This window comes from Colletotrichum spaethianum, assembly GCF_022836535.1.
Source record: "Colletotrichum spaethianum MAFF 239500 DNA, contig04, whole genome shotgun sequence".
NCBI classification, from domain to species: domain Eukaryota; kingdom Fungi; phylum Ascomycota; class Sordariomycetes; order Glomerellales; family Glomerellaceae; genus Colletotrichum; species Colletotrichum spaethianum.
This window is the reverse complement of record NW_026054774.1, coordinates 426,800-442,444: the sequence shown is the minus strand read 5'-3', so window position 1 is coordinate 442,444 and position 15,645 is coordinate 426,800. Positions and strand designations below refer to the sequence as shown.

Genomic DNA, 15,645 nt, shown 5'->3' with positions numbered 1-15,645 from the left:
CATGGGCGTACATGCGCCAGTATCATTCATGGACGACCAGTATATGACTGAGATCGAGAAGAAGATCCTACGGCCTACTTTCTGTGCGCTGAAAGCAGAGGGTAAGTTGACAAGAAGCTATGCTTTTCGTTGCGCCAACAAGGGAGGCCTTGACTGAAGAAACACCAGGTCGAACTTTCAGAGGCATGCTCTTCACTGGTATCATGATGACCTCAGACGGCCCTAAAGTACTGGAGTACAACGCCCGTTTCGGTGATCCTGAGACACAGAGTATGATGATGCTACTCTCTTCTGAGACTGACTTGGTTGCGGTGTTGTTTGCATGCATTCAGAAAACTTTGCACAGGATCAGCTTAGTCCCGAAATCTGGGTTTGCCTGTTATGTCGTTGTGACTGCTGGGGGGTACCCAGATCAATACAGGACAGGGGACCGCATCACAATTGGACCACCGCTTCCGGAAGGAGTGCAGATTTTCCATGCAGGTACCGAACTTGATAGTGATGGAATCCTGCGCACCGCCGGCGGAAGAGTCATATCTGTTGCTTCATATGGCGACACTCTTCAAGATGCTGTTAATCAGGCCTACCGCACAGTAGAGGCAATCTACTTTCAAGGGATGTACTTTCGGAAAGATATCGCACGACGTTGGATGTAGACCATTAGTGGAAGAGGACATCTAACAAAACAAGTGTCAGCATATTGTTTCCACTATGGATTAGATACTGCTAAGAATGGCGAAAGGGCAACTGCCTGCCAAAAATAATACTGTATGTAGCCTGTGTACAATAGGAGAAAAAGACTCGTATCAACCCTTTGAGAACTGCGTAGCAAACAGCTGCAATCTTAGAGGCTACGACGTGCTCCTCTCTTTTGTACCATCTTCTATGCATAACGTTGGAATCCATAATTAACTATCACCTAATTTCCTACCGCAATGACCGATGGTCTGTCCACTCGATATATCACCTTTGCAGTGTTAAAGTAGCCTTCGTACTCAACGACCTCTCCCTCGCCCTCGGCTTCATAATGATAATGACCTCCAGCATTCTTTCCTACCGGAGAAAACGCATGCGTGTGCTCTATCCGCAAGTTCATCTTACTACCTGGATCCGCAGAATGCAACACACACAAGCCCACAATGGGCGATTCAAAGCCGTGGAAGGTCAACCATTCTTCAACCTCGCCCCGATCTTTGAAAGGGAGGTCTTTTTCTGGAGGAAAATCGGGCATGATGTGGTAGATTGCCTTTCCGGCTTTCACCATGAAAGCCCCGCCAAGACTGATGGTCCTGTCATTGCCATACGCTGCACTAAGGCCTTTTCGGATGCACTCAGTGAAGCTCTTCTCTGGTCCCTTTCGTCCTTTCGCCGTAATCTTAAGCACCGGGCCAGGCTCACCAAGCGATCCGTACAGGTTAGCCATTAGTCCACAATCCACCGAGGGGCTTGTCCCGACACTGACGGCTCCGGTATCGCGCTTGATCTGTATGACCTGGCTCCGGTTGCTGATATGCTCAAAGCCGCCTCGCCAACTCAGATTTGGCGCAAGCTCGCTATTCTGCCCGATGACGTGGAATGGACCCGCGCTGGCGCCGATTAAACTGCCTTTTTCGGAGCTCATCTCCATGTGCCTGCCGATCTCGGGTATGGACCAGATGCTATCAAGACGAGGGCGGGGGAAAAGATTGGGCTGCCCGCCAACGTCTGCAATCTTCTCATCACCCGACAAGCCTTCGGTGGCCAAGTGGAAGGGAGCATTTCGCAAATCAGGGCATTGGACAACGCTGACTGAAGCGTGCTCGTAGTTGGCGGTGAGGGGGGCTTCGAGTTGCTTGACCAGCTCCTCTAGGCTTGGTGGTGAGAGAGGGAACTTCTCGACGCGCATTTTAGCCTTTGTTCGAGTGTCTGGATACTTGTGGTCGTTGGCTTCTCCCAGAATACTCTTCCACTGTTGGTTGATGATGTAGTAGACTGGAGAAATGGTCTGTTTCGGGCTTGATGACGTGATTAAAGATTGTCAGGCCGCGGCGGGGTTACCGGAGGTTTTGCAGCTTCCGAACTCGGCAGCACAACAAAGCGCCGTTTTCATCTGGAAATTCAGACGATGGATACATCTGGATACTTGCTTGGTTGCAACAAAGCTTTTTCATGCCGCATTCTGACGCGAAAATTTCCGCTCATTTACCAGTAGTATTTCCTTCAAGGCCAATATAACTACGTTTCACGAACAATTAATAATTCATCCCCATTCACAGCAATTGCCACTCAACTTGGTTATAAGCATATGATAACAAGGAATGAATTATCTTTTGCCTATCAAGCTATTGTACATCACATTCGATTGTGCATCTCAGTTGGGTAGCATCATTCCTTGAAATTCTTCTCATAAGTCTGAGCCCTTCGCCTGATTATCTCAGTCAGGCTGCCGGTTCACGGTCCACATCCACCCAGCTCTTCAAGCTGTTGGTATTGACTGTCTCACTTCGATCAAGCCGTGACAGGGCCCGCGTGAAGTCACGCATATACTCTACCGCGCGGCGAGCAGGTCGTTCATGGGCCTCGAAGGGGCAGTTGAGGAGAGTGACAGCTACGTCGCGGACCTTATACGCCTGGCGACAACGGTCAACACAGTAATTTAAGACAGGGGCGGGGGAGCAACGTACCAGATACAGTCCGTTAGGCTCCAGGTATGTGTATGGAATGCTATGCAACAAATGAAGCATCTGACGGCAAATGTCTTCCCGCTCGGCCCAGTTCGCCTTGAGAGCAACGGAAACCTCTTCACATGCTGCTGCCGAGGAATTTCCAAGTGCGCTGTCTTGTACTGCAGCCTCGACCTTTTCGAGCAGCAAGCTCTGCAACCAAAGATGCGTGACGTGTATATTTGCTCGCATAATCTCGGCTTGACCCTGAATGACTTTCGAGCAATGTTCGCTCTCGGTTGTACGGCTATGTTCGACAGGGCTACCGTAGTTTGACATGCCTGGTCGGTCACTCTCGTAGCTTGTAGTCCCGCAGATATCATAGCCCTCAGACGAAGCCCACTGCCGCATGGGGCCTGGTGCGTCGTCAAGCATGTATCTGATTTCTTGCAGTAGCTCGCGTAGACGCGCAAGGCGGGTGGCAGGGCTTCGACGTAGTTCACACTCACAGCCCGTCGTGTCCATGGCCTCACGCAGACCTTTAAGAAACACTCGAGAGTGGAGGTTAAAGCCGCTAGAAAGTGTGAATGTAACGTGGCGCTCTTGTGTAATATTAGAGGGCGTGCTGTGCGAGGCCATTGGAGATACAGGATCTAGAATTCTGTCTCTAAAGATTTGTTCGTCGTCGATATCGAGGGGCATCAAAGCTTCGAAGTTGACTTCACGGAGTTCACCAGGGCCAAAGTAGGTGAGCCGCTCCCAACGGCCACTCTGCACTCGATTGTGTCTGGCAAATAAGTGTAAGTCTATATGCATCAACCGGAACAAGGCTTTGATAGACGTTCTTACGCATATCCATAGAAAAGCAACCAAAAAGCTTTCTTTCTCAAATGAGTCTCAATACAGTTGAGACCTTCATACTCGGATATGCGATGTAGCCCTAGGAGACGTGATAGTTGCAGGTACTCAACGTCGAACATACGGCTCCGATTAACTTGTCCTGTTTGGAAACAGGCAACGGAGAGGACATAGCAAACGGCCCATTTTCGATGGTTGACGTGGTCCCAGTAGTTGGAGGTCCGTTGCCTCGTGCAAATCTCTGCGCAACAATTGATCAAAGCTGTCCTTGTCTCGAAGCGTCCACCGGCTTCCGGATCAACAGCGCGATAGTCGGGGAACCGCGACGGCAACAAACCAACTGTGAGTGCGACTAGACTGATGAGCAACGTGAAGAAATCCGGATCGGTGATGTCGCGATTAGCTGCTAAATCTTGGCGGAAACTTGGTCGATGGACGACGGGGACTAAGGGGTAAACCAGGTCGAGGTAATCCGCCATCAAGATGTTGATCAGTGCTCTTGAACATAACTCATCAGTTGGATACTCTGTACTGACAACCAAAGGCGAATCAGTTTGGGAAGTAATAGCGGCGTGTGGGGAAGGCCCCTGGACGAGATGCTGCGATGCTCCAAAGGGGGATCTGGCCTGTGACAGTCTTGAAGTAGAAGGAGGTCCTTCTGGCAAGATGAGAACGGGTTCGTTGCTCAACGCCGGCTCCGTAGATTGTCGATCAACTGGATTGTTCCTGGTTCCATTGAAAAGCTCGCTATCGCTCCTATCAGATGTTGACGGGAGACGTTTCCTGTAGAGCAAGTAAGCAACCTTGGAAAAACCAAAACCCGTTACCCCGGATCTTCTGACCTGCGTTTTGGCCCCCGAGGCCTCGTGGGCACCAGGAAGCTGCACGCGATACCGAGTCTATAGCAATCGCGGCATTGCGTCTGAGAGGGGGACCCGACACGGGGTGAAGACTCATCAAAGTAACATTTCCTCCTACGTGCACGACAAGCGTCACATGCCCTGCTGGCGATACTTGACCTCGCCGAGCCGGGTTCTGGCGTATTACTATCTCTTCGAGTTGTCGTTGGCGAGAGAGACGCCTGAGCGCTCGAACGACGACGCATGCTGGTGGACCGACAGCGACGGTGCGCCCATTCTGCGGGGTTCGGAAACGCGGAGAAGAGGGAGAAAATTGAGGGGGAGAATTGTGAAGATTGCGGAGAAATGGAATGGGGTATGAGGGGGGTCAACAGGCTTGTTTTTAGTGCCTACAGGCTTCGACGCTAGTGATCTCGAGTTGTTCCTCCGGCCGAGAACTTCCGGGGTCCCCAGCTAATTGTCTCCTCCGAACGGGGTCGGGCCCTTTTGCGCGTGATCGGAAGGTGCTGAAAGACAAGGATAGCTCGGCCGACTTCCGAGATCGATCGAGAAGTTGCAAAAGGAAACTCAGTGCCTGTATCTTTCTGCAGCTCATCTACTGAACGGGGTCTATACTTTATGAGACGTCAGTGTTCTACGTTCTCTGTAGCTATATGAGCTCTGGTTAAAGGCAGTAGTCGTGCTGACATGGATGTTTTTGAAGTCGTCAATAGAGTGAATCCCGGGCTCTTCTTGACGAGGTGCCTCATGCATTCATGCAGAGGTACTCTGTTCTATTTTCAAGGCTTGAAGTGTGACGTTATGAACTTGGACCTTTGGATGTTCCTCCTGGTTGCTGTGGGGTGATTTCTATCGTGGGATCATCATGCTACACACCGATTCTGGTAGTAAACCCCCCGAAGCAAATAATCTCTGCAGCTGAGACCAAACATCTTCATCCAGATGCAGAAGTCTTGCGATCATAAGTTGCGATTCGTGCTAGGCTAGTTCTCTCTTTGAGGTTAGCTAAACATATTATAGATTCTAAGCCGTTGACGTCGCCAGATATATTCTAATCCTGGAATCATTCTATGAGCAACATACATGTTTAGCCCTCTAAGCGCGAAGTCCTTTCCATTTCCTCGTCTTCTCAACGATGATAGTCTTCTCAAGGAACTTTCCACGACTGCTCGTTCCCACGAGAATGCCGTAAGAGCCAGCATCGCTACGCCAGCAATCCTCCATCTCACTCCAGTAGCTCGTTGCGCGCAGCAGATCCAATGTGACCTCTGCTGTAGTGTTAGCGCCGGCTTCCAGAGTGACCTTTGCAAAGCCCTTCATCTCCTTTGTAGGGCGGGTGATTGTGTCACGAGTCGAACTCGTAAGGGGTGTCCGCGCCGGCGGTGTGACGTAGACTTGAATTACCTCGGCACCAGCGCGGGAGCCCGTGTTGGTAACCTTAACATTTACGACGAGGTTGTCGGGCTCCTGGAGCTTGACAGCATTGTTGCCGTTAACATGCCCGTTAGTGCCGTTATTATAGCCGTTAGTCTTGGCTGAAGCCTCCGATACCTCGAGATCAGAGACTTCGAATGTTGTGTATGAAAGACCATGCCCGAAGGGAAACAGTGGGTCGATGTCGAGCGTGTCGTACCACCGGTAACCGACATAGATATCTTCGCTGTAAAGAACGCGGCCGTTGTCTGAACGGAAACTGAGGGCGGCGGGATTGTCTGCCACTCGGCGCGGCATCGTAAGAGGAAGCTTCCCGGCCTGTCGTAATATCTGTTAGTAACTTGGCTTCATGTTGACTACTTGGAAGCGGGTTTCTTACCGGGTTGACGTCTCCGAAAAGCACATCTGCAATACCGTTACCCGACTCATTGCCACCGAACCATGCATGAAGAACGGCCCCAGCCTGCTCGATCCAAGGCATGGCAACCGGAGTACCACTCTGGACAACGACCGCAGTATTAGGGTTGGCCGCCAATACCGCAGCAACGAGATCGTCAGTTCCGGGCGGTAGAGCCATAGTAGTTCTGTCGAACCCTTCAGACTCCCACTCGCCACTCAGACCAGTGCAGACAACGACCTGATCAACGCTCTTGGCAACTTCAACGGCCTCCTTGATCGCGGCAGCAGGCTCCAACCTGGGGCAGCCACTGAAACGGACACCGCCCTGGCCGAAGTCGACGGTACCGGAAGCCTTTACCTTGCTGGTGGCGGAGCAGCCGAAGCGCACCAAAACACGGTAGGACCGTCCAGCCTCTAACTTCATGGTGCCAAGCTCCTCAACCGTTCCGCAGCCAAGAAAACTGCTTCCCAAGCGCTGATTCTCCACATTGGACACAACCAGCTTGCCGTCGATGTACAGCTCGCCAGTCCCGTGAACAGATAAGCCAAAGTCCCACTCTCCAGATCTCTCGGGGACCAGGACTCCTTCTGTCTCGGCCCACCAGATGGGGGCAAGGTCGGCATTCTCGTAGTCGACAAACCAGATGTTTGCATCATCCAGCACCCGCTCCTCGAGCGGCTTCCGGTTGTCAGCCGCGCGTTCGGTATCCTTTGGCGGAGGGTCGTTGTAGATTCGGAGAACAAAGCCCTTCTGCTTTCCATCCGGCGTCTTCAGGGACTTCCCAAGAAGAGGCAAAGACTGATGGCCATATGCGCCCTGGGAGAAGATAACATCACTTGCAAGGGACTTGACACCTTCCAGAGGAGTGACGGTGTTGTAGGCTCTGAGTCCTGCACTACCGCCGCCGCAGTAGGTCGCGATGTTGGCATTAGGGCCAATGACGGCAATCTTCTTGTTTTTGTCGAACGGTAGAATATTTCTCTCATTCTTCAGGAGAACGAGTGACTTGGCGGCTGCCTCGCGCAGCAGAGCGATATGCTCAGGTGTGTTGGCTTCGGTCTCGGGCGCATTCGGGGGGATTGATGTGTTCTCGAGGCCGTGCTTGACCAGCTTCAGGACGTTGCGCACCGCAGAGTCGAGCTCGGAAACCTTGACTTTGTTGGACATGACCGCATGAGAGAGGGCTCCGGCGCGCCAACGGCTCGGGCCCGGCATTTCGAGATCGAGGCCGGCCTTGATCGCCTCAGATGTGCTGTAAGTTCCGAACCAATCGCTCATGACCAGTCCATCCCACTTCCACTCGCCACGCAGGATGTCTTGCAAAATCTGCTTGTTCTCTGCCGCGTGGACGTTGTTGACCTTGTTGTATGCTGTCATGATGGCCCTAGGCTTGCCCATTTCAATAGCAATCATGAAAGGCAGCAGATAGATCTCGCGCATTGCGCGGTCTGTGACCAAGGCATTGATTGCCATTCGCTCACTCTCCAAATCGTTACAGACGAAGTGCTTGAGCGTCGCAGACACACCCGACTCTTGAACTCCCTGCACGTAGTGGCCCGCCAGGATACCCGACAGGATTGGATCCTCAGAGTACGACTCGAAGCCACGTCCGCCCAGTGGACCGCGCTGGGTGTTAATTGTAGGTCCGAGAAGAACATGGGCGCCTTTCGCATGAGCTTCATCCGATAGCAATCGGCCTAGGCGGTGAACAAGGTCGACATCGAAGGTCGCGCCAATGGCAGTTCCGCATGGGAGGCATGCGGAAGGTGTGCTGTCGAAGAAATGGGTGCCGCGGACGCCATTGGGCCCGTCAGAGAGTCGAATTGGCTTGATTCCCAAGCGATCGATCGTTGCCGTATGCCACCAGCCAACGCCTGAGAATAAATTAGAGCCGGTTTTGAGCGACGGTTGTGACAAACATACCAGCTGTAAGGGCAACTTTCTCCTCTAACGTGAGCTGCTCGATCAGCGCTTCTACATCCATAGCGACACTTAGTAACGAGTGGTGGCCGGAGAAGGGAAAAGAGAAGGAAGAAAACCGAGTACAAGATCTAACAACGTCTTAGGAACAGCAGCAACGCGAAGATTTTAAAAGTTGCAGGAGCTGCGACGATCGACAGGCGCGTCTCTTTATTCCTCCGTGACAACGCAGAGAGCTCTAGGTCTCTAAGCTCTCTAAGTCTCGCCTCGACCGCGGGGTTCTGGTCCACATGGTGGGTATAAATCGCATTGCGACAGATATGACGTAGTTTCGTCTGAATCAATGAGAGTCGTCTGTGTATGAAATGCCCACTTTGCTCCCTCAGAATCGCTTGAATGGCGAGGCGACGCGCGGGTCACAATTGGGAAAAGGCCTGGAGGCGGAGAAATAGATGGCGGCCAGAAAGCCGGACCCAACTGACTGCGACATGATGGGGTGAAGCTCGGGGCATTCCTTGTTCTAAGTAGTTCCCGGCTGACAAGCCAAGACTGTATTTCTCCGCCTCGGTGACCGTCTCCTGAAGACTGCCAGTATTCAACATCGTTAGTCCCATTGCAACAATACTCAACTGACTCAATTCTCCGCCCCCAGCTTCCGGTTTTCTCCAACCTAACCATATGATAATGTCCATGGTCTTTTCCATGTTTGCCAAGTGGGTCGTATGGGCCCCCGCAACGGCGTGCATTGGAAGCGTCTTCTTCTCCATGGGGCGTTAGTTCCGGCCTCTAGGTGACCCGATCCCACACGCTTTGGACAAACACGCGACAACCGGGGCATCGGGAATCACTGCTCCACCTCCTCATTTTTTTCGTCTGTGAATTGTTGCTCAATTCTGTACCGATTTTCCACGTGGAGGAGGTTGTATATAGACCTTGCTTCTTCCCCCCGGATTCTGCGATGTGACCCTGCTCTAAGGCATTTCCAGGCTCAATTGAGTCCAGACAACTCCCTGAGAAGCTCTTTGACGGACCGGAGACCTTTTACCCCTTATCTTGTTACCAACCCACGCCATCATGGGCAAACCAGTCGAAGAGTTGGCTGCCCTCCCTGGTGACGGCTTGCCTTGGTACAAGCATGCCCATTTGCGGAAGCTTAACTTCATCACCTTGTCAATGGTCTTGTTTTGTGTGTAGTCTGGCCCTGGATTCTCAATGCTCTTTCACAACTGACGTTGACCGCAACAGCCTCTGCCAACGGATACGATGGATCTATCATGGGCGGCCTCCTGGCCTTGCCGAGATGGAACACTTTCATGGAAAACCCTTCGGGTGCATATCTTGGTTGGATCACAGGTATCTACTGGCTCGGCAACGGGATCGCTTTCCCTATTGCCGCTTGGTCATCGGGTCGCTATGGCCGCAAGCCAGGCATCTACCTTGGCTACCTCTTCCTCGTTCTGGGTGTTGTAATGCAGACGGCAGCTCAGAACGAAGTGACCTTTACATACTCTCGTCTGTTCATCGGTATTGCGGCCTCTTGGCTCGGTAACTCGGCCCCTCTGCTTATCAACGAGATCGCGCATCCGAAGCAGCGATCCATTGCGAACGCTTTGTTTATGGTTGGATGTACGTCTTCACCTCTTCGGCACTTACCTCGCACTGCATGCTAATAAACCTCTAGGGTATTTTGGAGGTACCCTCTGCGGCTGGGTAACCTTTGCCTGCCGCGATATTGCCTCGGACTGGTGTTGGCGTATCCCGGTCGTCATACAGATTGTTCTACCCTTCGTGGCACTGCCCGGCTTCCTGTTAGCGCCAGAGAGTCCCCGTTGGCTGATCAGCGTGGGACGCGTCGAAGAGGCCACCGAAATCCTTGCGAAGCACCACGCCGGCGGCGACAGGAACGACTCTCTTGTGACCTACCAGGTCGTCGAGATTCAGGCAACCATTAACGCAGAGAAGGAAGCTTCCTCTAGCGCCTCGTATGCGGATATGATCAAGACTCCCGGAAACCGCCACCGACTCTTCATTTCCATCAGTCTTGGTATCTTTGCACAGTGGGGTAAGCAACACCCTAACACCCCTCCAAGCATATACCAAGACCATCAAAGACATCCTGATGCTAACAATATGGCGTTCTAGCGGGTAACGGAGTTGTCTCGTACTACTTGCCCCTCATCCTGGACTCCATCGGAGTTGAATCGGTTACGGATCAGACTTTGATATCGGCTTGCTTGAACGTCTGGAACCTGTTGTGGGCAATTGCTGCTGCAACTAGCGTAGACAGATTGGGTCGCCGTTTTCTGTTCTTGACCTCCGCCAGTGTTATGTTGGTCAGCTTTATCATAATCACTGGTCTGAGTGGCTCGTTCGCAGAGTCCGGATCGGCAAGTATGGGACTGGCGGTAATCCCGTTCTTGTTCATCTTCTTTGCCGGCTATGACATCGCAATGTAAGCTTTCCTGTCCCGATATGGCCCTTTGTTGAGAATACGCACTAACTTCGAGATGCAGGACCCCGTTCCTAACGGCCTATCCTTGCGAGATCTGGCAGTTTGGTCTTCGCTCTCGCGGTCTCACTGTTACGTGGTGCTCTACAGTCATTGCCATCTTCATCAACACCTTTGTCAACCCAATTGCCCTGGAAGCCATTCACTGGAAGTACTACATCGTCTTCATTGTAATGCTTTCTCTTCTTTGGATTACCGTATTCTTTACCTACCCCGAAACCCGCGGTCACACTTTGGAGCAAATGGCTGTCATCTTCGACGGCGATGACGCTGCCGCTCCTCCCCCTGCAGCTGTGAGCGAGAAGACAGAGGCTTTGGTTTCTCACGGGGAAGATGAGGAGAAGAGACAGTATCAGAGTGATGCTGAACATCGAGTCTAAATAGAGCAAGACGCTGTTTCACATAGCTTGTATCACTGATGGAGGGAGAACGGAAAATTATGCAAGAGTAGTAATCAAAAAGGTACAACTGTATATCTAAATATGACTATACTATGGTTCAACGTGTGTCAACGAAGAAAACGTGGTACAATAAGACATACCTGTGATACTCTTTGTGCTCACTCCAAGAATATAATGCATTGGCCGTATACGTACTCTTAATGTTCGTGTCAATTTACTTTCCTGAACTCTCAAGTCGGAGTGCGATTCGTCTACGAAATGGGTGTCAACATTTCCTCAAGGACCAACCACATCATGCCGTGGCAAAGCTAAGAATCATCAGGCTCAACGACATCAATGACTCGTCAGTGGTGTCTCTTCAGTGACGTCTTTTAGCTTGCGAGGGATCAATATCAACTCCTTCCATTACATGGTGCTGCAATTTCTAGAGGAACAGAGATTTTCAAGTCAACTCTACAGGTATAGGGTTTAATAGAAACATCACATGGCATTTGACTGGTGAATACTGCAGGGTGATGATGGCGTAGCCCAGTTCGAGGAAGCTAACACTCAACGGAGTAGCTAAGCATGCGCGCAAACACGTCCGTCACTACACCACTCCAGGCTGTGGGATTTCTTCTGTTTCACCCCAATCTAAGGAACGCCATTGATTTCAAAAGCTGTTCAGTTAGCTTGCATTGCCCGTACCCAACGTTTTACTGTCAAACGTATGTGTTTATTGGGCGACAGAAGGCTATGGCAGATGCCAGAAATGGGTTGCTGCCTTTTAGGGCTCGTATGTGTCTTTTCAAGGCTAGGATATACTTGAGAGCATTGTTTGGAAGCCCCAATGAGTTAAAGTTTGTACCAGAAGACTTCGAACACATCCGGTATGTGGTATACCTGATATCGAATCAGCAAAGTGACCGTGGAGCCAGGGGTCAAGTGCTTTCTATCGGATGCAATCTTTGAAGTAGTACCTGAGAGCCAGACAATCGAAAAAAATGGTCAAAAATCAGGCGACACCTCTGTATTCGTTGGTCGGTTCAGTACTAATATCTGCAAAACTCGACTCTGTCTATGCATGGCAGTCTGGCAGATATGGACATATCAACACCCAACAAAGCAATGAGACCGGTTACGGTTCACCTCTCAGCTATCCTACCGAGTAAAACCCACTGGGTCAACTTCACCGAAAGCCACCACTTCCTCGCTGCCTGTTGCTCAGTTGACAAAGGAACACATGATTGAGTCAGTGATTACAAATATGCAGCTTGGAAACGCGAGATTCAGGAAGCATCGGCAAGCCATCCATCACAAGACTTTGCAGGACAACAAGAGTCGGTGAGGGCTCCCTGTATCTTGTTGGACGGCTCAATTCTTTGTCGTTGGCCCTCTCTCCGCCTCCAGAAGAAGCATCCGCCCATCGACTGCCAACGAAGCAGACATCACAATGACAACACCAGGGGCGTGCTGTCCGTCGATCAGAGCGACGTCTATCATTCTGTCTGCATACCATCTCAAGCGCCATCCTTCAAACCACGCGCCAGGAGACGCGGCCTTCAAGGCATACTTGACCTATATCGCAAGGTAATTGGCTTCGCAGAATCGCATCCCCCCAGCCTAACTTGACCCGAGCTCGTCTACCTTTGGGTTCCAACAGATGACATTTCCAAAGTGCCATAAACGCACACATTATACACACCCCTCGCGATTCAAAACCAACGAGAAAACCAACAGGAGGCGTCCACACCTCAAGGCAGCAGTTGACGAGATTTGTGTGGCTGCAGACCCGACAAGGGCGAGATCCATTGTCGCTGTCCCAAGTGTCGCCCTCCAGAGTGGGATGTGTTTGCTTCGCGCGGAACTGGCGCGGGTTTGGGCAAATGGTATCCTCAGCCCAGGGGGGCTGCATAAGAAAACAGGCGCGAAGGATTCTATCCCCTTGCCCAGCGAATCCTGTGAGTGCCTGAGTAGCGCTTATCAACGCGACAACAATGGAGGGCGGCGGGCCCAGGACAATTAGACCGCTGCTCGGGGGGCTTGGAATAAAGCGGCAAATGTTTGATGAGCCGAATCGTATATGCGGAAGAGTGACACGCACAGAAACATGGATGTCGAGATGTGTGATGATGGATATTAACCTTGCTCCTCAGCGTTGGCGACGAGTGAGGGGGTGTCTTTTTATTTCATGAGACAAAGATTGAGGATTCTTTGCGGAAACAACATTATTTTGCTGCTTTAACGCATTGCAACACGTTGCGAGCCTTTCCACAAGAGGCTACGGTCATTCACATACTTGCTTTTCGTTGTAGCCGCCCGAACACGCCTCCATTCGTACGTAAGGTACTGCATGTAGCCACAGCCGATATTCCTAATGAGGCAATCTCATCGAGTTTATCTAAGAATCAAGAAGAAACTTGACACATCCTTGGCTGGGGACTAGAAAGAGGCTTGGAATTTTCACTGTTCAGCTCAGGGACATCGAAAGTTCGAACCCGATAGAGAGCGAGCCCAGCTAAATAGCCTTAGACAAGTTAGGTGTGACAACTTGAGCCTGGGCGGTTGCAAATTGTTACAGCTACTATCAGTTAACAGTCACACTTTGAGGTTCTTGGATCTTATATCCAGTAGATCGAAGCGACCATGTACAGTGTGGCACTCTGATACCTTAGATCTGACGCGCTAGGACACCATCTGAGGAGAAGTGATTATTCACCAGTGATCCCGAGAAGGACATCGAGTGGGACGAGCTCTCCCTCTAGGATCCCCTTTGTGAGTATCGTATCTCATCTGCAAAGTCTGATTACATCCACGAATGTTATTGGGACATAGATGGAGCACACGTAATTCCAGGTTCCGATATACTATAGTCGATGACGACCCTTTCACAACATCATCCGTGGACCGGACGAGAGATGAATTTGGCCATGAAAGATCCGGTTGGAGGGTGTGCGTTTGATCGTCTCGGCCAGACAACTCGTCAAGAAACGCCGGCCGATAGAGAGACATGTATTGCGGAACCTCATGCCCAGGTTGCCAAACACTCTCACAACAGCAGCAGCAGCATATGTTTGAGCTTAAGCCAACTTGATAGAAAAAAGCATCGTGATGGGGGCTGTTGAAGGCTCAGTCCAACCTCCCAGAGGCCGCTGCACATGAAACAGGCGCGAAAGAGTTGATATCCTAACCTGACGAATGGTAGAAACTTTTGAAGGCGCTTGTGGTACCCTGGCAGTTTTAGACTGTAAGAAAATAACGATGCCGAAGCTGGGAGATGCTTCGTGGGCTAGGCAAGGCGTGGAGAAGAGGATTTCAAATGGTCCCAGCCCGGCGAAGGCCCTTCCGCCTAGGACACGGTGGTGAGGGAGAGAGGCCGGGCCGCGACCAAACCTCGCGCAGGCTGGAGGCGCGCGCTGTAGAGCCGGGGCCGGGGCATCTGCGTATCGGCACGAGGCAGGTAGGTAGATGGTCGGTCCTGTGTCCGGCCGGGGGGCAGCTTTGGTGCATGGGTAGGCAATTTTCCGAGTCGCTGACGGCCAACGACACGACATGGTAGCGGCCGGCTCCAATGGCTGCTTTGCATCACATGGCGCGCGCTCTGGCATCCGGACAGACTTCTGCTGCCGGGCCGGGTGGCTGAAAATAGGACCTCTGGTCGCCTGTGATGGAGAGCGCTTGGGAAGACCAGAAAAGATAGGCTCATATTGGTCGAAAAAGCGTCAAGAGTCGAGACGCTGAACGGTGCCGCGCGCGGAGTGAAGCAAGAAAATCGAATGCACTCGAGAATGAGATTGACAATAGAGGAGCCTTGGGAGGGATGGGATGAAAGAGCCAAAGAAAATGGGATAAAACGATGGTTGAGTCCGATGATGTTGACAAAGATGAAGAGAAAGAGCAGCTCGTGATCAGTTCCTCTAACCAATTTCATCATTCGAATTCCAGCCAAGAAGTTGAGAGCCCAGAGCTTTCCTTCTCCTTCAAACCAACAAGGCAGTCGCACAACGCCTACTCGTTCCCGTTTTCCTGCTCATTTTCTCACCCTCGTCACCTCCGAGTTTTTCCCCATCTCGATCACCCCCCTCGCATCCTCCCTTCCCTGTCCAGCTGTAATTCGCATTACGGCATCATACACATATTCGTTCTCTCCGGCATCTCCTTCCGGCCCCACTCCGATCACAACCTGACTGTTCTGTCGGGTGTCTGACGAGTTCTCGCTCTCTTGTGTGCTTCCAACTCGCTTTAATTACCATCCTCATCGGCGCATCGAAACTTTCAGCCTCAGCAGCACAAGTTCTTGTGTCCCGTCTTGGCTACACACGGAAATCACCTCATCCAACAAGATTTCCGCTTCGCCCTGCCACCGCATCACCACCGGTACTGGCTGTCGACACGTCTTCCCGGCAGACAAGGCATCCGAAAGATCTGGTGGACGACGTAGGGATTTGCAGGTGAGAAAGCGCCGTCGGCCAGCGTCCAATCATAGGAACACGGCACTAATAATAGTCAGGTCACCGCGGAACACCGTCCGAACGGCTGCCCCGGCGCCACCGTCTACTCTTGTTTTCCCGCTGCCTGTTCTCTGCCTTTCACTGGCTACGGTGCACTTTGTCTAGCGCCCATAAGCAGCCCCGTTAGACCC

The 15,645-nt window shown here is 51.7% G+C and overlaps 4 protein-coding genes across 4 annotated transcripts; 1 reads left to right on the top strand and 3 right to left on the bottom strand.

Moving 5' to 3' along the window:
- Positions 1-919: 919 nt before the first annotated feature.
- ColSpa_02131 (ester hydrolase C11orf54) lies at positions 920-1,885 on the bottom strand (the record flags this gene model as incomplete). The annotated part of the gene is made up of 1 exon (XM_049268343.1): positions 920-1,885. The coding sequence occupies one exon, from the start codon at positions 1,883-1,885 to the stop codon at positions 920-922; it is 966 nt and encodes a 321-aa protein (XP_049124300.1).
- Positions 1,886-2,417: 532 nt separating this feature from the next.
- Positions 2,418-3,053, bottom strand: ColSpa_02130 (uncharacterized protein; the record flags this gene model as incomplete). Its single annotated transcript, XM_049268342.1, has 2 exons — positions 2,418-2,609; positions 2,664-3,053. 2 exons carry the CDS (start codon positions 3,051-3,053, stop codon positions 2,418-2,420), a joined length of 582 nt encoding a protein of 193 aa, XP_049124299.1.
- Positions 3,054-5,455: 2,402 nt separating this feature from the next.
- Positions 5,456-8,178, bottom strand: ColSpa_02129 (putative beta-glucosidase I; the record flags this gene model as incomplete). The annotated part of the gene is made up of 3 exons (XM_049268341.1): positions 5,456-6,124; positions 6,174-8,068; positions 8,118-8,178. 3 exons carry the CDS (start codon positions 8,176-8,178, stop codon positions 5,456-5,458), a joined length of 2,625 nt encoding a protein of 874 aa, XP_049124298.1.
- Positions 8,179-9,188: 1,010 nt separating this feature from the next.
- On the top strand, positions 9,189-11,003 carry ColSpa_02128 (lactose permease; the record flags this gene model as incomplete). Its single annotated transcript, XM_049268340.1, has 5 exons — positions 9,189-9,300; positions 9,360-9,740; positions 9,796-10,176; positions 10,257-10,566; positions 10,628-11,003. 5 exons carry the CDS (start codon positions 9,189-9,191, stop codon positions 11,001-11,003), a joined length of 1,560 nt encoding a protein of 519 aa, XP_049124297.1.
- Between the last annotated feature and the right edge of the window lie 4,642 nt (positions 11,004-15,645).